Genomic DNA, 25,714 nt, shown 5'->3' with positions numbered 1-25,714 from the left:
AGCACCACCTGCCCCACCATCTTCCTCTAATGAGGAAATGAGGCGGGAGATTGAGATTCTCCAGACTCGAGTTACTGAGCTCGAGGAGCAGATGGCTCATGTTTTGGACATCTTGTACCCACCATCGCCGTAGGACTTTGTACTAGATTCTGTATTGTAATCTCTTTTGTAATTTCATATTTCACTTATGTAATGTACGAACTTATTGTAATGTATGAACTTATTATCATTAATGAATGGAATTTGTGTTGTTACTTTGTGCGCAAGTGTTCTATTTACATTATCATATCATGGTTTTGTGGTACTTATATATGCTTGCATTACTTAATCAACATGTGTTGTGCTGCTTTCATGTTGGTTGTTATATACTATATTATTATTATTTGCATAATGGATTTTGACTTGAGTCAAAATGTTTGTATAGAACATCATGGCCAACGGGAGATCTATCCCCACCGCGGCACAAATTGAGGAAATGATTAACGAGCGAGTCGCTGCTGCACTAGCCGAAAGACCACCCCAAGTTCCACCACCACCGCCTGTCAATCCACCTGTCGTCCGAGATGGGTGTACTTACAAGGAATTTCAAAACTGCAAGCCACACTACTTCAGTGGCACTGAGGGACCCGTCGGTCTCACCAGATGGTTCGAAAAGTTGGAATCGGTATTCAGGGTTAGCAATTGTTCTGAGGCTAACAAAACGAAATTTGCATCTTGCACGCTGTCTGATGGCGCGCTCACATGGTGGAATACCATGGCTCAAGCGAAAGGAATTGATGAGGCGTATGCTACGCCTTGGGAAGAATTTAAATGTGCTATGATCGAGGAATACTGTCCGAGAACCGAGATTCAAAAGATGGAAATCGAATTTATGCAATTGAAAACCGTAGGGAACGACCTTAACAGCTACAACCGTAGCTTTTTGGAATTGGCTCTTATGTGTCCAACCATGGTCACCCCCGAATTTAAGCGTTTGGAGAAATACTTCTCGGGACTTCCTAAGTCCATCAAGGGTAATGTTACCTCATCCAAACCACCAAGTGTTCCCGAAGCAATGCGCATGGCGCATACTCTCTTGAATCAAATCATCCTTGACGAGCCGGAGAAGGCTAAGTTTGAAACTGTTAGTGGTGAAAAGAGGAAATGGGACAACAACCACAACAACAACAGGGGTAGGAACTATGATCAAAACCCGGCAAAACGACATGAAGGGTTCAGGCAAAACAACAACATGCACAACAACAACACCAACCCCAACAACAACAACCGCACCAATCCGAACTACAAAGGAACCTTACCACAATGCAATAGGTGCTACAAGCACCACACTGGGTATTGCAATGTTATCTGTGAGAAGTGCCAACGATCTGGACATGTTGGCAAGGATTGCAAGGTTACCACTTTGAACGTGAAGCCAAACCACAACAACAATGGGCCTAAGAAGTGTTATGAATGTGGAAAGACGGGCCATTTCAGAAACGAGTGTCCTAACAAGCGTAAGGATGGCGGACCACCGCGTGCTAGAGCCTTCAACGTTAATGCAAGGGACGCTCGCGACAACCCCGACTTGGTGACAGGTATATTCAAGATCAACAATCTTTTAGCTTCTGTCCTATTTGATACTGGTGCCGATAGGAGCTATGTGTGTAGACATTTTTGTGATAAGTTAGATTGGTCATTAGTTCCTTTGAAGGAAAGTATGCTTGTCGAGGTCGCCAATGGAAAACTTGAAAAGGTTGACCATATTAGTCGTGGAGCTATTATCAACATAGCTGGTGCAGATTTCGAAATTGATTTGATACCTATCAAACTGGGAAGTTTTGACGTGATCGTCGGTATGGATTGGTTGAGCAAGATAAAGGCCGATGTTATCTGTGGAGATAAAGCACTTCGCATACCACAAGGAGATGGCGAACCACTGGTTATCTATGGAGAGAGATGTACCTCGAAGTTGAACCTCATTAGTTGTGTGAAAGCGCAAAAGATTATGAGGAAGGGACGCTTTGCTGTCCTAGCACATGTGAGAGCGGTAGAAACTGAGATGAAGAACGTGAACGACGTTCGAATTGTGAACGAATTTTCTGATGTCTTCCCAGAGGAATTGCCTGGATTACCGCCGCAGAGAGCAGTAGAGTTTCAGATTGACTTAGTGCCAGGAGCTGCACCTGTAGCTCGCGCACCTTATAGACTCGCACCTTCCGAGATGCAAGAATTACAGAGTCAACTACAAGAGCTGTTAGATCGAGGGTTTATCCAACCAAGCTTTTCGCCTTGGGGCGCACCTGTGTTGTTTGTAAAGAAGAAGGATGGATCCTTCCGTATGTGTATCGACTACCGTGAACTCAACAAATTGACTATCAAGAATCGATATCCTCTTCCACGAATTGATGATCTTTTTGATCAACTACAAGGATCGAGCGTTTATTCAAAGATCGATTTGCGATCCGGATATCACCAGCTGAGGGTGAAGGAAAGTGACGTGATGAAAACTGCATTCAGGACCCGTTATGGTCATTATGAGTTCCTCGTGATGCCATTCGGTTTAACAAATGCACCTGCCGTGTTCATGGACCTCATGAATCGTGTCTGCAAGCCTTACTTGGACAAGTTTGTTATCGTCTTCATAGATGATATCCTCATCTATTCTAAGAGCGAAGAAGAACATGAGCAACACCTTCGGCTTGTGCTTGAACTCTTAAGACAAGAGCAACTTTACGCCAAATTCTCCAAGTGCGAATTTTGGTTGAAGGAAGTACAGTTTTTGGGTCATGTTGTGAGCGACCAGGGTATCAAAGTTGATCCCGCCAAGATTGAAGCCATCAGCAAGTGGGAGACCCCCACTACTCCAACGCACATTCGCCAATTTCTAGGTCTCGCCGGTTATTATCGAAGGTTTATCGAAGGATTTTCTCTGATTGCGCGTCCTTTGACCGCACTGACTCACAAGGGCAAGAAGTTCATTTGGGAACCCACACAAGAATCAGCATTCCAAACTTTGAAGAAGAAGTTAACCTCCGCACCTATCCTATCACTTCCTGAAGGCAGTGACGACTTTGTTGTTTATTGTGATGCATCGAAGAGTGGTTTTGGTTGTGTACTGATGCAACGATCAAAGGTTATTGCCTATGCCTCCCGCCAATTGAAGATTCACGAGCGGAACTACACTACACATGATCTTGAACTTGGAGCCGTTGTCTTTGCACTCAAATTGTGGAGACATTATTTGTATGGAACTAAGAGCACTATCTTCACCGATCACAAGAGTCTCCAGCACATCTTCGATCAGAAGCAATTGAATATGAGGCAGCGTCGATGGATCGAGACGCTCAACGACTACGATTGTGAACTCCGTTATCACCCTGGCAAGGCCAATGTTGTAGCTGACGCTTTAAGCCGAAAGGAGAGGACGGCACCTCTTCGTGTTAGGGCTCTGAACATCACCATCCATTCGAACCTCAACAGCCAGATCAGAGTAGCCCAAGTTGAGGCTCTCAAGGAGGAGAACATATCTCACGAGCATTTGAACATACTTGTCTCTCGATTCGAGGTTAGAGAGTCTGGACTCCGATGTTATGCCGGAAGAATTTGGGTACCTTACTATGGAGATCTACGAAGCCTGATACTTGATGAAGCACACAAATCGAGATATTCGATTCACCCCGGTGCAGGTAAGATGTACCACGACCTTAAAGAACAGTATTGGTGGCCAAATCTTAAGAAGGACGTTGCGACTTATGTTGGTAAGTGTTTGACTTGCTCGAAGGTTAAAGCCGAGCATCAGAGACCTTCTGGGTTACTTCAACAGCCGGAAATCCCACAATGGAAGTGGGAAAGGATCACAATGGATTTCATTACTAAGCTGCCGAAGACGGTGGGCGGATGCGATACTATTTGGGTTATTGTTGACCGCCTCACCAAATCTGCACACTTCCTAGCGATGAAGGAAACTGATACAATGGAAAGACTTGCTCAGCTGTACATCAAAGAGGTTGTATCTCGTCATGGTGTACCTTTATCAATCATCTCCGATCGCGATCCCCGTTTTGCTTCCAGATTTTGGCGTTCTTTGCAAGAAGCCATGGGAACTCGTCTTGACATGAGTACTGCTTATCATCCTCAGACTGACGGGCAAAGTGAACGAACGATTCAGACCTTGGAGGACATGCTGCGTGCATGTGTCATTGATTTTGGAAAGGCCTGGGAAAGGCATTTGCCACTCGCCGAATTCTCGTACAATAACAGTTATCACTCAAGCATTAATGCTGCACCTTTTGAAGCATTGTATGGTCGTAAGTGCCGATCTCCTATTTGTTGGGCCGAAGTAGGTGAGAAGCAAATCACCGGACCCGAGGTAGTCCACGAAACCACGGAGAAGATTGCTCAGATCCAAGCTAGACTTAAGACTGCCCGTGATCGCCAAAAGAGCTATGCCGATCTTAAACGGAAAGACTTTGAATTTAATGTTGGTGATCGTGTAATGTTGAAGGTTGCACCTTGGAAAGGTGTGATCCGTTTTGGAAAACGTGGAAAGTTGAACCCACGATACATTGGTCCATTCGAGATCTTGGAACGTGTTGGACCAGTTGCATACCGTTTGGATCTACCAGCACAATTGAGCTCAGTTCATCCTACCTTCCATGTGTCAAACTTGAAGAAGTGTCTTGCTGCACCCGAACTCATCATACCTTTGGAAGAACTTACTATTGATGACAAACTCCACTTTGTGGAGGAACCTGTTGAGATTATGGATCGTGAGATCAAAACTTTGAAACGCAACAAGATTCCGATCGTTCGAGTACGATGGAATGCCAAACGAGGACCTGAGTTTACTTGGGAGCGAGAGGATCAAATGATGCGAAAGTATCCTCACCTTTTCCCGACTCCTCCATCTACCTCAGCTTAAATTTCGGGACGAAATTTTCTTTAACAGGTGGGTAATGTAACGACCCTGGTTTTACCAACGTTATTTATTAATAATTACTATTATTAATACGCTTGATTAAACGAATGTATGTTATTACATTTACATGTTGCTTTAATTGCCCGTACTTGAACTTTAAATGCCCGAAACGTCTTTGTGACACCCGGAACTTGCACGAATAATATTTTAAGATATTATTTACATTCATGATTAATTTTATTAATCATTTTAATTAACTAAAGCTATTAGTTAGTTACTTGGGCTTAAGTTGGACTTTTAGTGGACTTACATGTTACTTGCATACAACTTGGGCTTTATACATGTACATGGACTTATGAGAGCCCACCCTACTTATTAGTTGGACTTAATTAGCCCATTAAGACTTGCAAGTATCAAACTTAAGTGTAACTAGTTAGTTACATCCATTTAGAATCTTGTTAACACTTGATCCCCATGTAAACACCTCTTTTACCCAACTTTTGTCATCTTTACATGCTAGTAACCACAAGACTCCTCCCACCCTCCATTTTTCTGCAGAAAAAACGTGGCCTTAGAGCCATTTGATGGGAGTTTTGGTTTTCAAATTTCACTACTTACTTCATTCACATTTACTCTTTCATTTTACACACACATTACTTGCATACTTTTCTCTCTTTTCTCTCTCATTCTTCTCTAAAGATTGTAAGTATTATGAACAACTTTTCTTCTCTTTTCTTTGTCCCAAAACTGAATTTAAACATCACATAATCATCATCATCTTTTGTTGTTTGTTACTTAATCTTGTTGTAGTTTAATTACTTGTAGATTATTAAGTTGTTTACTTACTTACTTACTTGTTATTCTTTACTAGTTACAAGATCAAACTTTCTAGTTTTGATTCTTCATAATATCTTGTATTTATCAAGAACATCCAAGAACATAATCTATCTAGTTATGTTCTACATATTTTGTTTCAAAAGATTTAAAGTTTATAATCTTTAATTTTTGTTACTTGTGTTCTTGTTTGATGTATGTTACTAGAATACCACCTTCATGGTTGGTTTAGGCTTATCATTCATTTTCTTTATTTTCTTATTGTTAGTTGCTTACTACACATTTGAACAAGGACATGAAACCAACAAGAGCTTACACTTTGGTGCAAGTATCATGGATCCAACACTTGGTTGTGATCTTTCTTAGTGTTCATGAACTTGTTCATAAACTTACATGTAACCTTGGTTCATCAAACACTTACAACACTTGCACTTGAGTTATGATGGACAAACCTTGGTCAAAATGATGTTAACACATCAACGAGTTGTACACTTGAAGCTATACGCATCAAGGATGAGAACCGTGATGAACATCAAGCACCGAGACAACCGGAACCCTTGAAAACCCACTGTTCTGTCCAAAAGTTTCTGACCTACTGCTTCTGGAACAGACCAGCAGACCTGGGCTGTTCTAACCTTGATTTTTAGATAGAACTTTTCGAGTAGATAACTTTTCATATAGGACTCGTCTTAATCCGAGTTACGGTTTAGGATTTATGGCCCTCCGATCATTACCATGTCCTTTAACGTTGTGCAGAAATTTCTGACCTACTCGCACTTAGACCGTCGCCACGGTCAAACCAAGACGAGTTTGCTTCTGTAAATTTTACCACACTTAAGGGACTCATAGACGGAGCCATGACCACTGGTCTCACCTTAATTCAGTAAGGGTAGAGGCCGTGGTGACTGACCGAAGTCAGCCTTTGTTTTAAACGACTTTCATAAACGAGTCTTACTTGTTACCTTTTGTTTAATGATGATTGATGATGACCCTTATGACCTTAATTACGTACTTGTAAACCTTTTGAGACGACTTATTGACTTAGTGCTATTTGACTTAGGTTGAGGACGTTTGGACCGTTACTTGCACACCACTTTCCGACTACTACCTTACCATTACTACTAATCATTGTGAGTTATAGCATTCCCTTTTTACTTTAACTTATTTTGGGAACTGAGAATACATGCGGATTTTATGTTTTACATACTAGGCACGAGTACTTAAACTTTATATATGTGTGGGTTATATAACGGCAGAAACATTCCCTTTAGCTCGGTAACGTTTAATCATTGGTTTTTGAACCGTGAACGCGAATCTTAGATATGGATCCATAGGGTTTGACATCCCCACTCGGGCTAGTAGCGCTAGCATTTAACGAGTGTTTAATACTTCGAGGTTATACGCACTTGCCAAGTGCACTTTAAGGGGGTACATTAAACGTTAAGTTAGTTACCGGGTGCCCACGGTTAAGCATATACTTTTACATACTTTTGAAACGCTCGTTGTAGCACTGAAATCTCGTGGCCTACTTACATTACTGTTATACTTAAACTATAGCTCACCAACCTTTGTGTTGACCTTTTTAAGCATGTATTTCTCAGGTGCTTGAAGTCGCTTCCGCTATCTTACTAGTCGTGCTGTAGAACCCGCTGCCTAGAGTTGTTATCGCATGACTACTTATGTTGCATTCAAACTTTTTACTTATGAATTTATGATATGTAACGACCATTATGGTCACGTACACTTATTTAATGCTTCTACTTAGTGAAGCATACTTTGATTTGTAAAACAATTGACGTATGTTATGACGTCACTTTTATTAATGAATGCAAACTCTGTTTTGAAAACGCATATAGTACTTAACCTTGTAATGATCCTGTTGTTGATGGTCCGTGCATGATGATTTAGTACGGGGCGTCACAGTAGCTCTTCTTGATTTTTGTAAGCTCAAAGATTCAATCTTTTTGTTGAAAATTAAACTTAAACTCCAGTTTGATTGAATTATAATCTTGATCTTGATTTTTTGCAGTGTTCTCCATACTCAGATTACACGTTTGTTTGTAAGTGATCTTGATGATTTTTCATAGTTTAACACAGTTTCATTTGTGAACAAATCTTATTTTAACGTGCTTTACTTGATCAAAATTTCAATTGCAGGTTCGTGATTCTTGATTGGATTCTTTATACAGCTACATTAATATTATGTGGCATATTTCTTGCACTACACAAGTATGTAACTTTCTAATTACATAAAGTATATCTTAAGGTAGCAATTAGGATCCATTTAAAAGCTAACTATCACTGTTATTTATGGTTGTAGCATTGTAGGATACACTTGTTGTAGCAATGGACGAATGGGTTGTAAACCCAACGGATAATACAACTTTAGACGATATTCTTCCATGTAACAGTTGATATCTTTATACAAAACATATGAATCCTAAAGAACTACCCTTCAATTCTATCGATTCATAATATAAATGCTACATCTAAACAATATAAGAATATGTGATACTCTTTATCATACCGTTAATTCATATAACATATACGTTTTCAGTTTGTTTGATTAATAGTCGCCGTGCAACGCACGGGCTCTTAAAAGCTAGTCTAATTATATCTGATATAAAATCATTTCATCAAACACACACGTACTTCTTCTTCTTCTTCCTTCCTCAAGAACATCCACATTTTTCTTCACTTCCAACCTCAAATTCTCCTTCAATATTTACTTGATCACAAAATCGTTTATATATTCGGATTCCTCTCGAAGAGCTCTACACATCTATACCAACAATTTCTTGATTAAGGTAAGTTTTAAAAACTCCAATTTTCTATTTTTCATGTTTTTGTTACATATTAGGTAAGATATAGTGTCTAGTGCTCAAGTCCTTAAATGTTTACAAATGAATTTGTGTTTAATTGATCATTTGAGTAGTTTTAATGAAATCACGTTTTTGATTAATATGCTACTGATATGAAGATGATATTTTTAGTTTATGAAATGTTTATATATGAAATCCTTGTGAAAAATTAATAAGTTTGCTCGAAAGAATCATCGAATTTCGTTAAGAATTGCTCTCGTTATGTTTATTTTAAGTTTTGACTTGTTTATGTTTAAATCCGAATTTTCTGGGTAAAATCGTTTATGATTTGGAATTTTATTTGCTTACCATCTGTTAGAAAATTAAAAATCACTCAAGTTAGGCTAGGATATCATGTGAAACGGATACGTATTGCTCATGTTATGATTTATTGATTTCGGTTTAAAAATTCGTAATTGAAACTGAGAATCTGGAAAAGTATGCTATATATTCAGGTCTTGAGAGGTACATAATTGTATTCCTTGCGAAAAAAACATTTGGTTTTCATTTAGATATTGTCAAATTCCGATAAACGAGTCAAAATCTATCGTCAAATCAAAGTTACAATTTTATATTACTTAAAACCGAACAGAGCAATTGTCTCGGGATGCGTTCGACCTGATCTCAGATTTCTGGGTTCACGATTGCGTGCGTATCGAAAAATTAATAAGTTTAGACTCCAGAAACGCGTCATTTGGATACTTTTTGGATTTGATATGATTTTTCAAAGTTTATACATGTTATGTAAAAGTGCTGAAACGTTTCAGCATTACAGCCTGGTATGTTTTCAGTCACTGCGATCATTCTGTTTAGAGTTAGAGGTTGTGCTTCGGATATGTTATAGTCAACTAAATTACGGAGATTTTGGCGTGTATTTCAAGTCAAACGGACCTGCACTTATTTTTATAAAAATTCCAGAAGTTGACTGCATTGTTTAAACTAAATATTATGTGCAGTTGACTTTGTTTGACCAAATGGGTTTAACGGGTCAAAATGGGTAACGGTCAGTGTAGACAAGTCCCATACATCGATTTAAGTAAGTTTGAAAGTTGTAGTATTTTAAAAATAAGTATTGACATGTTTTGGTCAAAGTGGGTGTTTATGACCCATTTGGGTCATACGCGCCTACTTTGACCAATATGCAAAATTTTGAGGATCAAAAGTATGTAATACATCTAAAATATCATTCTTAACTTGTGACATGATTTTTACATGCTCAAGTATTATGGTTTGGAATTTGAGTTGTTAATGGAAAAATGTTATTATTTTAGTGAAAGTGTCAAAATGACTCTCGGGCTCAATTTGTAGGCTAGTAAATTGTAAATGATTAACTTATGGTGAAAAATATTATTTGAGTCAGAAAGTAGATATGAGAAGCTTCAAAATGATATAAGATATGTATGATTTTGTCGAGTCTAAACTGGATTAAAACGAGCATGAAAACGGGATGTTGAGGGTGACTTTTAGTTTTGGTAAAGTGTCAAAAATGACTCTTGGGTCTACTTTGCGGACTCGTAAGTTGAAATCAGTTAAGTTTGGATAAAAACTATTAATTAGTATTGAAAGTATTTACGACAAGCTTTAAAAAGATATATTATATGTATGATTTTGTTGAGTCTAAACAGGTTTAAAACAAGCGAGAAAAAGGGACAATCGTTACTGATTTTGAACACTTGACAACATTTTATCAGCATTTTATGTTCCGGGAGACTGTTTTCGTGAGGTCATAACTTTAAAACCGTAACTTCGTTTTTGTCAAATAAACTGTCTATACAAAGGTGTGATGACATACTTTCCAATGGTCACGACCTAAGGTATGATATCGAATTTGGTGAGACCCGGAATCAGCTACAAAATACCTAAAAATACATATATGTAAATAATATTATTTTTTTCTAAGTAAAAATGGATAATTTAAGTTTGACCTATGTTTGACTATGTGACCAACTTGTGTAATATTATGAGATTATTGACTTGTGTTAACCATGTTGACTGTGTTTGACTTGCGTTTGACTTACACTTGACTTACTTTGACTTGTGTTGACTTTTGTTGACTTTTGCTAAATTTTGCTAAATTTATGAGTCGGACTTGAGCAATAAGACTATACGAACCCTATGGACCGACCTAGCTTATTAGACACTTATTGACCAACATATGTTCTCTAGATTTAGGTCTACGGTTACTTGCATTCCGATATTCGGTCACATCTCTGTGATTTATTTCTGAAGTTGTCAGGTTAGTTTCATTTGCTCCCTTTTTAATTGCTTTGCAATCTATATTTTTGGGCTGAGAATACATGCACTTTATTTTAAACGCAATGGATACAAGTACATACTAAATTCTACACCGAGTTTGAACCGAAAATCCCTTAGTTTTGGTAACTAGTAACTGCCGGTTATAAGAACTGGTGGGCGCGAGTAGTTATATATGGATCCATAGGGCTTGACATCCCCGTCTGTTCCAGGTATAGAAACCCTAGCCTGAACTATAAAATAGACGTATACTAATTGAGTTTAATACACGTTGGTTTGCGTGTATTGTACATGTTGGTTGCATGTATGTTAAAACAGGGGTACTTATTATATATACGTTAAGTTTAATTACCAAGGTGCTCAATTTCGTAGAATATTTTGATAAACGTTTTGGATGAAACAACCGAAATCTTGTGGTCCACCTTTATATACAAATTATGCGCAATATTAAAACTATGAACTCACCAACCTTTTGGTTGACACTTTTAAGCATTTTTATTCTCAGGTATTAAAGTGCTTCCGCTGTCTGCTTGCTATTTGCTCAAGGTGCTGCATGGAGTCTTTCATGCCATATTTTCAAAAAGACATTGCATTCAAAAATTATTGTTATAATCTATTAATAAATAATTTGACGATTTAGTCATTTTGTATAAGTTGACATATATATTTGGGAAATGTCTACATTTTTGGTAAACTTTCTATGTATAGAAAGTATGTCATTAAAAATGAATGCAATGTTTATCAAAACGTATCATAAAGAGGGCAAAACCTCGCTGTGGGACCGTATATAACGTGCCGCGTCAATAGCGATTTTGGCGGGTTCGTTACATCTTAATAATATTTTTTAGTCCGACGAAGAAGACGAGAACCCGAGCCTAAGCATACCCAAGACCTCGAATATACATTCCGCGCGAGCGTGAGGTTGTCGTGCAACAAGTATGGGATGATTATTTTAGTGGGACGCAAAAATATACGCCTCCACAATTTAAAAGATGTTTTCGTATGCGGTGTCATTTATTACTCTGAATTGCTCAAGGTATAGCGGATTTCTCTAGTAATGATATTCCCAAGCACTTTAGATATTTTGCAGAACGTTTTGATGTTAATGGTTGACAAGCTTTTACTACTTTACAAAAGTGTACTTCGGCTCTACGCCAAATGGCGTATACAACAGCCGTAGATATGTTCGATTAATACTTACAAATGAGTGAGGCATCCTCAATACTATGTCTAGACCTCTTTTGTAAAGCTATAATCACCTTATATCGCACTGGGTATTTGAGAGCTTTTAATGCACATGATATTGCACGATTATATAGTGCACACGAAGAGAATCATGGTTTCAAGGGTATGTTTAGGAGTATTGATTGTATGCATTGGGAGTAGAAGAATTGTCTAGTCGCATTAAAAGGTCAAACACAAGGGGTTCACAAGAAACCGACGATTATGCTTAAGCAGTTGCTTCATATGATTTGTCTTGGCATGCATTTTTTGGGAAGGCGGATTATAACAATGATATAAACATTTTGAATCAATCCCCTCTATTTGATAAGGTAAAGAAATGTATTGCACCACCAGCAGCATTTGAGGTAAATGGACATCAGTACACCAAAGGTTATGACTTTGCCGATATATTCTGATAGGGTGACTCTTGTCGAAGGGTGGTCATGTCTCACAGATGAGCCAAGGGCTTTAGCTCAATCTCGAACCTAAAAAAGTAAGGCCCAAAAATTCGACGAATACCCAAAAGTTTCAAAAATATATGAAATTAATCATAAAAGCCGGCCAAAAATCAAGTCTTACTGAAAAATTCTTTTACATATTCTATATATAATCATTTGAAAAAAATTGTAAAACACTGTTCACATTTTGTCAGAGACCTATGGGGTATTTTTTTTGGAAAAAATAAAATAGCGGGAAAGTTAACTAATACCCAATGTTGTCCCAAAAAGTGTTTATTTGGCAGGGACACCTTAACCCTGTGTTGCCTTTGGCAACCCACCAAGCCCACCCCGAAAGAGCCCTGTGCCGGAAAATTACCTCCCCCTAATACCCCAATATGTGCCAGCACCCGGATTCGAGCCTGCGCCGGTTGTTGTCCCAACACTACACACATGGGGCCCAAGGATCATAAGCATCGGGTACCACTGAAGCACTGCTTCGTTGGTACTAATACCCAATGTTGTCCCAAAAAAGTGTTTATTTGGCAGGGACACCTTAACCCTGTGTTGCCTTTGGCAACCCACCAAGCCCACCCCGAAAGAGCCCTGTGCCGGAAAATTACCTCCCCCTAATACCCCAATATGTGCCAGCACCCGGATTCGAGCCTGCGCCGGTTGTTGTCCCAACACTACACACATGGGGCCCAAGGATCATAAGCATCGGGTACCACTGAAGCACTGCGTCGTTGGTACTAAAACCCAATGTTGTCAATAGCTGTTGGGGTATTTTTTTTTGGAAAAAATAAAATAGCAGGAAAGTTAACTAATACCCAATGTTACCAATAGCTGCAGCATACATCAAGAGAATTGCAAGTTTGATATAAATTTTGTACATCTATTTTTTAATGTTTTACAAATGTTAACATCATCTAAGAATATAAGATTATCTGCTTCAGTTAGGTACTTATGTCAACTTCATTTTGAACCATACTAAACAAGTTAACATCATCAAGAAATTAGATTAGATCTTTACCATTTTATCTACGAATTAAGAGAACCTTCCACATCTTCCGAACAGAATTCAATGATGTGCTTAGAATGAGTCGCCCTATATTAGTTTTTTATTATTGCAGCTATTTTAAATAGGCTATCAACAAAACACAAATTTACAATGCAATTTTAACTATATTCATTCATGCAAGAAGTTTGTGTTCTTGTAGCGTATCAATGGTCAATATAGGCCAATTGCATCTCTCTCAAAGACCTTGGCAATTAGCAGTGTGTCAGTACAATCAACATCAACATTCAACGTATTTATAAAAGGAAGAAGAAAAAAAAAAGGCACTTAATAAACCGGGCGGTGAAAATGGATGTTAGTCAAGACATGGTATATCTAAATGATATGATAATTGTTATAATTTTGGAACAAAATATATTGCAGCAAGGGCAACTCATGACAATATTCTACAACCCGAGCTTCATGACATTACATAAACAGCATTCATGTCAAACATAGCTCCATAGATAGATACAAATATATTATATATTACCGCTGTTACAACGAAATGTAAATCACCATCAGAACCATATATGTGTCTACAGCTCTCTTAAAAATCACTACCTGTTAACAAAGAATAAATCAATAGTAATGAGAAACTGGGGCAGGATCAATGGGGAAGTAACCAATCGGGGGGAAGCGGGGCGAAGAAATTTTTTTTTTTTTTCTCGTTTTTTTTGGAATTTTTTTTTTCCGGCATCAAGATCACACGAAAATATGAACATTTAGAAGAGACACTTCGTGATGAATGTTATTATTTAGGCGGGAAAACGATCGACAAAAATAACATTCAAGATAATATTGTTCGTGAAGAATATGAACGTTTTTTTTCTTCATGTTTTGTGAAGTAAAATTTAGCCCGATTTAGAGTTTAGGGTTTAGGGTTTAGGGTTTGGTGTTTTGGGTTTATTCCATAAACCCAAAACACCAAACCCTAAACCCTAAACCCTAAACTCTAAACTCTAAACCGTTCGTGTTAAAAACTCGATCTAAATCCTAAATCTAAACCCTAAATCTATACCCTAAACCCTAAATTTCTAAACCCTAATATCTAAACCCTAATATCTAAACCCCAATAGCTAAAACCTCAAAATACGCTCGAAAAACACGATAATTGTTATATATTACTTCTTCGAGCGTTTTCCCGCCAAAATAAAAACATTTATCACAAAGTGTCTCTACTAAATGTTCATATTTTCATCTCGTCTATAATGTTCGTGAACAAAGTTTTTTCAAAAAACGAAAAAAAAAAAAAAAAAGTTTTTGCTTCCCCCGCTTCCCCCGAATGGTTACTTCCCTCTTGATCCTACCACATGAGAAACTAGAGTCGAGAAAACAGATTCATGTTTCCATCTATTTTTGTTTTTTTTTTGTTCTAAACAATACGACACTTCAGAAAATCAGAGTACATATACCACCTTATGAACAAATGTAGTAAATAAAACAGCATGTGTCAACACCCTTTTTAAAAACTATGCAGACACAATCTTGTATCATATTTTTATGAATACTTCATGCTGAAGACGAGAAATTTCTATACTAAATAGCATTAGCAAGAAACAAGAAAATATGATTAGAAAATAAAAAAATAAAAAATATATCATAGCATAGCAATTATAATTTATAATCATTAATCATAACAAGAGTTCAAAAGAGCACGTTGGAGAACAGATCACAATTTAGGAGGGTAAACGTACCAATAGACACTGTAAAATACAGATCATTCCTCAAGGATAGCACGCCCTAAGTTAGTCGCAAGAGCCAACCTAACTGAACTTAAGGCCTGTGGTGGTAGGCCCACCTCAACAAAATCAGGGCGTAATTTTGCCACCGACAACTCTTGCAATTTATTCAATAGCAAGTTAGTCTGAGATACAGTCAGCAGTGGACGCTCCTGCCAGTTGAGCAACTTCAACTACACATAATAAACTAATTAAAATTCTGTTCATATTAATTAAAAAAAAAAAGCAAAATATGCACAAGAGAACAATGATAAATAGCTCACCGAATCATACAGAAGAGGCAGCCAAAACCGTTGAGGTGTAGAAGGATTTTTCATAAGCTAAGTGTCACAAGAATAAAAAATAAAACACGATTAACTATTTTGATAGCTAATTGATGAGTCAACTAATCATAAAATAGTATACATACCAAAATAAGAGCTTCACCAGCTTTTCGAGTAGCATCGGTCAAAACGCCATCTTGGACCTGCTGCAGAGATCTCTTGAAGTCCCGATATCTATACAGTCACAATTATATATTATAAAACAAAACGAGAATTAAGGTGACAAAAGGCAAAAACTTTTTAATTATTCGTTGATTAAGATAATAAAACGTACTTGTGAAGGAACTCAAGACCCCCTGCAATTCTAGATTCAGAGCCCAATAATTCTATTAAGCCTTCCCATTGCTGCAGATGCAATATCCATGATCAGCCATTCATCTTTTTTAGACAATATACAAACTGAAACACATATACACAGTCCGTACCTCAAAACTCTCATCAGAGATTGACTTTCCGACAAAGTCAAACAACTGTTGGGCTATTCGATTGAGGCGAACCTCATCCCGAGCTTGTTGTAGCCAAAAGACTCCTGCACCTTTCCTACCATGTTTCCAGTGATGCACTCCCGCAATCTGATTTCAGTAGCATGTATTAAATATTAAAGGTACATATATTCCAGAATATAAGAAAATGGAAAATTGCTTCAAATTACCTTCATAGCATTTGAGCTCACGCTATCAAGATCATACATACGACAAATCTCAATGTTTTTAAGGAGAACTTGACTATGATATACAGGTTGCTTGTACAACAAGATTTCCAACAACCCAACTCCATGTTTTCCACAAGATATTAAATATATCGGAGCGATCTGCAAATTAAGATAATCAAAATCATAAAGAAGTAACTAACATGAATAGATAGTTTAAAATTAACATGCATTTACCTGCCAAGTTAAGGCATGAGAAGACAAAACTTGAGCATAAACCAGTCGATGTGATTCCTCTATGTTGATTCCCCCTAAATTATCACGCTCTTCTTTTAAAAGTATGTCTGCTTCAATACTTCCTGCCATTAACAACTCTGTAGCATGCGCAATCATCCTACGGCCAACAAGAACAAAATAAACAATGAATAAGACGAAGACAAGATTAAAAATGAAATAGATATAGATATATATGTATATATGTATATGTATATGTATCATACCAAGGACCAAATGATCTTGAGCATTCAGCCAATACAACCTGAAAAGAACAGAACTATGAGGAGTTACACTTATAATAACTCGGTAAAAAAATGTTTTTTAAGTCACCCATTACCTCTGTATTTTCTCCAAGAATCCCGATTAAAAGTCTCATCAGCTTATGAGAACTAGACGTAGGTTTTAATTGGATGCATTTTTGAGCTAGGACATGCATGCTTTCTAAACCCTGCAAACAAAAGAAGAAATATATTGACGTCATAAATTACCGATATATATTATGGGCTACTTAAGTCATAAAAACTGACGACGGAAAAAGAATAAGAGTTACCGAAATAAAGGGTCTGATATATAGGATGTGAGCAATATATAGCTCTACCCAATGACAAGTGGCACTAGACAGACTACTGGTCGTTCCCAGCAATATTTGAAGCAAACTCTTTAGGTTTTCTTTAGTATGATGATGACCACATTGAAGCCAGAATGCACTGCAGTCCAATTTGGTGATTTGTGATCGCCACTTCTCCCATGCCTAATATGTATTAACATTTCTTTAATACACGTCTATTAAGAATGTTACTTTAAAGTGTTAGTAAGATTAACTTCTTACCCTCATAAAATCAGACTTGTTGTAATAGCATTCACCTAACCTTCCATTTGGTAGATCCTCACGCAAACGTGGCATTTTAGATACTAAAACTGCAACTGCTTCTACAAGTCCGTTTTCAGTCTGCAACATAATGACATTTGTAAACAATACACTGAGCTGCATGTACCTCTAAAAAAATTGTATCTGGATACAAACCTCACGAGTCCCTAGCTGATTAAGCTGATAAGATCCATGTAAACGCAATAGTTTTACCTACAATCGCCATTAGAAATATTATAAATGTTATAGTGCTTAATATAACATTGATACTATTAACTTATTATATCATTTTCAAGAGTGTGTACTCACCACAACATCTAGCCAACCAACAGCTAGTGCAGAGGAAATTGCTTGCCAATATGCAGGCTCATTTTCAACTGCCTGAGAATGAGATTTAGATTTCAGAACACATGTATGTTACTTATTTATAACAATTACACCACAATAAACCATAAACTACATGTAAAACATATATACTATCAATTTTGAACCTGTATATTAACAAGCTCGGCTTGAAACTCCGCCAGCTTTAAATGGACACTTGGGACTTGTCCAGAGAAAAGACTATCATTATCCTATGAGAAAATATTCATCAATGAATGAATTGTACCTTGAGGAAACTAAGATAAGTGTCAAAATAGTAAAAACTACATTTAGTAAATAAGAATTGAGTACGCTTACAGATAACCAATCGACAAGTTTTTCAGGAATCCAAGGCTCAGATTGCTTGTCTGCATAAAATATTTCCAGCAGCTCCCATGCAGCTTTCAAAGAGCTTGGTTCCTCTCTAGTCTATTGAGTCGTTAATATAGATATAACTACTTGATCAATTCATACGGTCCAAGTAAAGAAAACATAATAACCCAGAATGCAGCAAAACAATAATCTATATATGATAGAATACCTGCAAAAAAGTCTTTGGATCTTCAATTAACGAGGTAGGTTTCGATTCCTTGTTTCCTAGGAGAGACTTTATTTCCTTGCTATACTCTAGAACATACTTTGACCTGAATATATGTATGGTAGCAACACTCTATAAGAGCTGACTTCCAGACATTTACAATCAGGATAAAAAAATCTAAAATTTCATTAAGGATTGACCTAAAACTTCATGTTATGCAACTATAAACTCCCAAACATGAACATATACAAGTCTTATTACACTTAATAATCCAACTATTTACCTTCAACATGGAAAGTATAGGCTATCATATCAATACTATCTATCTAATTATTACATGCAAACAATAACGCTGTGACAACATAACTGTTTCCGATAGTCATTTACATTGATAATCAACAATGTTTCATTATTAGCATTTGTAACACCCTAGGCAAATCCCACATCGCCCACGAACATGAGTGATCATGGGATTATAAGGTAATACTCACGCTTAAATGACACAACGCGTTTTGGGATCACAGGCTGAGTAGAAGTGCGAGTACGTTGTGGTTAAACGTGCTCGGGCGAGAGCACTACCAGGATGGGTGACCTCCTGGGAAAGTGCTTCTCATGTGTGGTCGCCAAGAAAAAGCCGTACGCCTGCGGGCAAAGCGGACAATATTGTGGTCATGTTAAGCTGGGGTGTTACAGAATGGTATCAGAGCCACTCATGTGCCGTTGGGGGTGGTGGGGCAAACCTCATCGAGGACGATGAGTCCCTAAGAGGGGGTGAATGTAACACCCTAGGCAAATCCCACATCGCCCACGAACATGAGTGATCATGGGATTATAAGGTAATACTCACGCTTAAATGACACAACGCGTTTTGGGATCACAGGCTGAGTAGAAGTGCGAGTACGTTGTGGTTAAACGTGCTCGGGCGAGAGCACTACCAGGATGGGTGACCTCCTGGGAAAGTGCTTCTCATGTGTGGTCGCCAAGAAAAAGCCGTGCGCCTGCGGGCAAAGCGGACAATATTGTGGTCATGTTAAGCTGGGGTGTTACAGCATTCTACTTCCCTGATCCTCTACCTTTGATAACTCACATCATTACTTACAACTCTAACACAAACACATAATTATATATTTTTTTGGGTAAGCGAGGAAACCCTCCTATGAACGAGCACATTGGCTCCCAATAGAAGGTAAAACCTCGGGTAATCAAGACCCCCCGAGCGCGAGACCTGGTACCAGGTGAATTGCGCATTATGTGCACCCTCTAGTCACACTCCCTTTTTAAACAATTTGGCATCGCCATTGAACTCGGGTGATGTGCTTCATTGGGCAACTCGGAACACATAATTATATATAAGGAAAGGATCAACTAAAAACCTATCAAATTCACAAAATTACCACTCGCCGTCATACGGATCCAAATGCCGTAACTCCGACAACGCAGCAATTGCATTCTTCTTATTCTGCAAATGCGCAAACGGCGCCACCGATCCATACACTATCCTCCGCCAACGTACATCGTCATTATTTTCACTATCAACATCTTCACTGCTTACTTTCACCTCAATCACTTTACCGCCAATTGCAGGTTCACTGGTATCAGTGATTGTTTCAGGTGACCGGAAAACGGAAACACGTAAGGAGTTACCGCGAGACCATGAGAAGGAGATGCGAGGAGTTATTGGAGGATTAAGACCGTGATGGAGAGTGTAGAGTGTTGATGTGGTGAGTTCCTGTGTGTGTGGAACAACGGCATCGGAAGATTCGCCGGAAACTGCAAGAAGGCCGGGCATCTTGCCGGAGATGATTTAGGGTTTTGCGGTTTAGGGCTTTCAACTTTCCAAGGGTTTTGAACGAAGGCGCGTGCTGTAAGTTAAAGAGATGTACTGAGCTAACCTGCGCTGTGATATTTTTGTTCTTTTACGGAGTAGTTTATTTTTAGAAATTCAAACGACAACGCTTTGAACTACTTATAACGCGCGTGCTCAAGTCAGATTTTCACCCAAAACGCCGATAACACAACGATAACGCGGCATGCTTGACTCAGAATATGGTTGGTGTGCTTTATTTATACCCATTTCTGGCTTACGATTACAAGTACATGGTAAAGACTCTTTACAGTGTGAATCGCCGATTAACTGTTTTCCTTCTAGACAACATCCGTACAGAATCGGATCACTCTATAGAAATCTTAGGGTGTCTTAGGTCAATCTTTGAATCCAAACTATGAGTTGGTCCGTCTATCATTCCGTTGCTATACTTTTGAAACTTAAAGAATGAGTATTATGTGAGAGAGAAAATGTATTCTCTGACACAAATTTAAGTGTCATAAAAGTTATAGCCCGTGTGCCCTATTTATAGGCGTCTGGAGCCTCCGAATTGTTCGTATAAACGTGTCATGCTGCCATTGGTTACTTTATATGAAAAATGTGTAACCGAATTTTCACATTATATTGACACATTATGTATGATGTTCATGTGCAGTATACTTTAATATTTAGAGTTGCATTAAAAGTGGCTTCAATGGCTTACGTTAAACATTGAGTGATTAAATTATCTTTAAGTGATGATTCTTGTCGGATGACGATAAACTAATAATGCCTTTAGCTTAGTTTTTTTTAGCTTCTAAGCATATTTTCCAGTCGACTAATGCTTATTTCATCCTCCTATATGCATGTGCAAACCATATAATGCATAAATGCATTATGCTCTTTTAGTACATAGCGTGCAACCCCTCCAATATACTACATATGTCCCGCTACAAGTGTCAATTATTTACTTTTTAAAGTTTTTTTTTATCAATTTGACTGTAAATATTTGTATTCATGTTATATTATATTTGATAAAAATTATAAAAGTTATATAAATGAAAACACATCTTAAACTCAATTCATTTATATAATTTTTATCAAGTATTTATATCATACACATAAAAATATTTATTGTCAAGGTTCAAAAAAAAAAAATTTGAAAAGTAAATAGTAGACAATTATGGTAGGACGAAGGGAGTATATTTTATTATTAATAACTAATACTTTTTTAAAAATTTGTATCCCTTATTTCATCCGACTTTCATTCATATTTTGACACAACATTCAACACGTCATTCAACATGACACCCTTCTACTCCCATTTTTATTCAACATATCTGTCATGCCATCGCCAACTACCCCACCTCATCCCACACGCACTCCAAAAAACTCCGTCACCCCTAACAAGTGGTCTTAAGGATAAATTTTGTATATAAACCATTAGGCATGTCATGGATAAAACTATACATGACTATTATACAGCTTAACGACACCTTTTATGTTTTATAAACACTTTTTAAATAGTGGGAAATTTGATTTGATAGTTGCTCAAAAATAAATAAATTTTATTTTATATATCATGAATACTCAACTAATATTAAGAAAAACGTTGATGATGTTTCGTTCATAATAAGATCATTAATATATACAAGTTACATGCCGGAAGATTTGCAAAAATTAGATACACGTGAAATATCTAACGAGAGTATAAGAGCACACAGTATCGACAAGCAGTTTCAGCGTCACTTCCAAACTGACACAGAGAATTGACCACCAACGACGCCCCTTCAGTGTCAGTTTCAGTGTCTCCATTTCAAAGTTATATGCTTGATGTTGGTCAGTTAGTTGAGAGTAGGTCCCAAATTCAAATATTGATTCGTTGGACATGGGTTTTACATTTTCTTAATCAAATAATAATTAATAATAAAAAGACTACTTTTTCTCTCGGGAAGACACTGTGAAAACTGACACTGAACCACTCATCAACATTTTCATCAATGTTAGCTTTTCAGTGCCAGTTCAATTAGCGCTAAGTCATTAGAAAAACACTGAATACTGACCATCATAACACTCATTGCTCTAATAATTGGACTATATTTAATTCAGATTCATACTCATATTATTGTGCCAATCTTATATAATTGAAATCATACGATAGCAAAATTGAAAGTTTGATAAATACAATATCACAAAACTTGCAAGGTAGCACTTATAAAAACCTCACTAGCATGATCATCTCAATAATTTAAAGGTATTAGACAAAAATAAAAATGAGTCCACATATACATTAAAATTGTTTTTACTACGCATAAAAAGATAATACTCAAATTTATCTATTTATTTACTTACATTGTATTTAACTATTAAAAACAAGTTATTTTAACTTTAATTGACAATTTTTTATTTAATTTAATTAAATATATTGAGAAAAATATTTACATGTTCAAAACTTTGAGCTCTTCTAAATTTTTAGACTATAGAAGGTTATTCATATTGCCTATGTTCGTAGACACCTCTGAGTCACTAGTTATATGTATCAATTTGATAGTTTCCCTCTCACCTATGTGTAATGACCCGGAAATTTTCGACTAATTTTAAACCAAAATCTCAATACGATCTAATGTTTTTAACGCGACAAGAAAAGTCTGTTAGGTTGAGTCTCAAAAATTTTGAACTGTTTTCATACATGCATTTACCATTTGACAAGTACCCGACGATTCACGAACAATTAATTGTAAATAGATATGTGTGTAGTTATATACACATGGTAATTGGAATTATTGTTTGTAATATTATATTCTGTAATATATATATATATATATATATATATATATATATATATATATATATAATTAATAAATATTAAAGATTTAATATATTATATAATTGGTAAATAGTAATAAATTGTAATATATTTAGTTACGAATATAATATAATTATGATTACTTTTATTATTATTAATATTAATATTAATATTTGTATTATTAATATATATATATATATATATATATATATATATATATATATATATATATATATATATATATATATATGAAATTGGATACAAGTAACTTATTATTACTAGAATCATTATTATTATATATTATCAGTATTATTATTATAAAAATAATACAATTTATTAATATTATCTTTAATGATATCATTATAAACATTATGATAACTATTAATATCATTATTCTAAATATTATTTTTATGATAATAATTATTAACAGTATTATTATCTTATTATTTTTAATAATATTTCAGTATTATTATTATTTATTATTATTAATATTAATAGAATTATTATTATTAATATCTTTATATTTATTCAATATCAATAATATTGAATTATAACAACAGAATCCATTGCACGTATCAATCATACTATATCACAATTTGTTTTCTGTCTGCAAACGATTCCAATTAGGTTCAATAACAAACGAATTCAGTTAAATATGACAATCAAATTTGCTACCAATAGAGATTGAATCACAGATACACAACAAAATCTGATAGAATCAAAATCAGATATAATAATTCAGTAAGATACAAATTGTTAGATATTGAGATCAAATGTAGTACGAATCTGTTAGCCATCACTTTCTACTTTCTATTTTTTTTTATCCCGTCCTCTTCTTGATTGATTCCTTCTGTCGACCCTCCAATTCAACCACATATACAATTTAGTTAGAGATCAACTTCAGCTTTATATTTTTTTATCTGCTTTATTCCTTCTTCTACTGCTCGTGATTGATTCATGTATGCTAATTGAAAAAAGTCGATTCCATCTTCATTATAAACCAAAATCAATTCTACGTCATTCGTACAATCTGTTAGAAATAAATATCAATAAGTGTACGAATTTGTTACAGGTCACTATCTGTTTTGTTATTCCTTCCTGACTTCTCCTTCCACTGGAATACCATGTCGACACCTTCTTCAATATAAAACAAATTGATTGTACCTTTGAGTTCTATTTTCGATTACTCAAATGCACAATATATATATATATATATATATATATATATATATATATATATATATATATATATATATATATATATATATTCGCTACCGCAAATGTAAAAAGAAAACAAAAATATTAAGATACATATATATAGGCACATATTACTTACATATATATAAAAACCCACCTCGGGTATCACCTAGCACACCACTTCACTTCACCACCTTTGAATCATCGATTGCTTCTTTCTCTCGGCCAAAACCCTCACCATTTTGTCGAAACCCACTTCATCCTTATAAACCCGTCACCATTTCACTACCTACAAAACCCACTACCAACACATGAAACCGTTTTCATATCTATCATTTCCTTCTGGCGACATAAACCACTTTGGGTTTCGATTATGCTTATTGATCACCACACACCACAACCCCTCTCTCTCTTGATTGAAACCATGAAACCAACACCTTCTACAACCTATTTCCAAGGCTGCCTTCTTTATATTTTTACTATATTTTTTTTTCAAAACAAATCAACAAAACACCGATGGCAATATGTATAGGAATATGGGACGAGCAAGTTAATGCGATGAAATAAGGTGGACAATGATGAATCCTATTATATATTCTCTTTCTGTTTCTTTTCTTATTTGTTGAACCCCACTCTCCACCGAAAGAAAACCACTTGCCCCACTTAAAAAGACAAATTGATTGGAGATATATGTAGTGTGTAATTATCTAATGATGATGGCGATTGATTAATTGAATAGGATACTTACGCATGTTTTTTTTTTTATTTGTTGCGGTTTCTATGTCTTCAAAGTACCAAACCCAAAGCTCACATGCACTAGATCACGATTTGCTGTATTCCTTTATTTATTAGTAGGGCCAAACCCTAAAGATCCACTAGTGATTCATAAAGGTATATTATATATACTACTATTATTAATACTTTATATTAAATTGATGATATGCGATTGTAATGAAAGACGATACAAGATTAATAATGAGTGATGACTCGGTTTGCAATACAAGAGGTGACGGTTATTGAATGATGATGAAGATAATGATTTACAGCTTTTGTGCTGATCAACTGTTTTTTGCTTCAAACGTAACCGAAACACAACTCAAACAAATACTGCTACTCGTCTGTTTGCAGCTCAAACCCCACACAAAACCATCTCAAACTGTCGCTACTGCATTTGTTTTTGTTTTCTTCTACAGCTCGACAAACCCCTCAAAAGCAACAACTTGCAAACGACGTTTTACCACTACGTATTTTTTTCTCTTTAATGGCCGAAAGGGATTAAAGCAAGTAGAACCCACTTACAAAGCTACAAACCATTTTCTGTTTCATGCATAAACTGAATCCATTTCATTCCTAATTGGGCTTTAAAAGGGCTGTAGGAAACAATACATACGTGCATCTATACTACCAATCGTGCTTGACATACGTGGTACTCAGGCTTGTCTTACGTTAATAAAGCATAGGGTAACGATTAGGATCATGACATTAGTAAAGATAATAGACGATTTATATAATGATGAACTGAAGTTACCTTGTTTGTTGTTGCAACCACAAAATTTCATTGATAAATATTTTGAAACCATCG

At 36.2% G+C, this 25,714-nt stretch overlaps 1 protein-coding gene across 1 annotated transcript; it reads right to left on the bottom strand.

Annotated features, from left to right (window-relative positions):
- Window positions 1-13,871: 13,871 nt before the first annotated feature.
- LOC139864559 (nuclear pore complex protein NUP85) lies at window positions 13,872-20,177 on the bottom strand. Its single transcript, XM_071853142.1, has 18 exons — window positions 19,720-20,177; window positions 18,329-18,431; window positions 18,106-18,216; window positions 17,916-17,999; window positions 17,734-17,805; window positions 17,581-17,637; window positions 17,386-17,505; window positions 17,107-17,307; window positions 16,894-17,004; window positions 16,781-16,818; window positions 16,518-16,674; window positions 16,284-16,442; window positions 16,057-16,203; window positions 15,906-15,976; window positions 15,718-15,805; window positions 15,572-15,628; window positions 15,264-15,481; window positions 13,872-14,130 (listed from the first exon to the last, which is right to left on the bottom strand). Exons 1-17 carry the CDS (start codon window positions 20,112-20,114, stop codon window positions 15,287-15,289), a joined length of 2,166 nt encoding a protein of 721 aa, XP_071709243.1. The 5' UTR covers window positions 20,115-20,177; the 3' UTR covers window positions 13,872-14,130; window positions 15,264-15,286.
- Between the last annotated feature and the right edge of the window lie 5,537 nt (window positions 20,178-25,714).

The sequence above is a fragment of the Rutidosis leptorrhynchoides genome, chromosome 1 (assembly GCF_046630445.1).
Source record: "Rutidosis leptorrhynchoides isolate AG116_Rl617_1_P2 chromosome 1, CSIRO_AGI_Rlap_v1, whole genome shotgun sequence".
NCBI classification, from domain to species: Eukaryota; Viridiplantae; Streptophyta; class Magnoliopsida; order Asterales; family Asteraceae; genus Rutidosis; species Rutidosis leptorrhynchoides.
The sequence above is the reverse complement of the archived record's forward strand: the minus strand, read 5'-3'. Positions and strand labels throughout refer to the sequence as shown.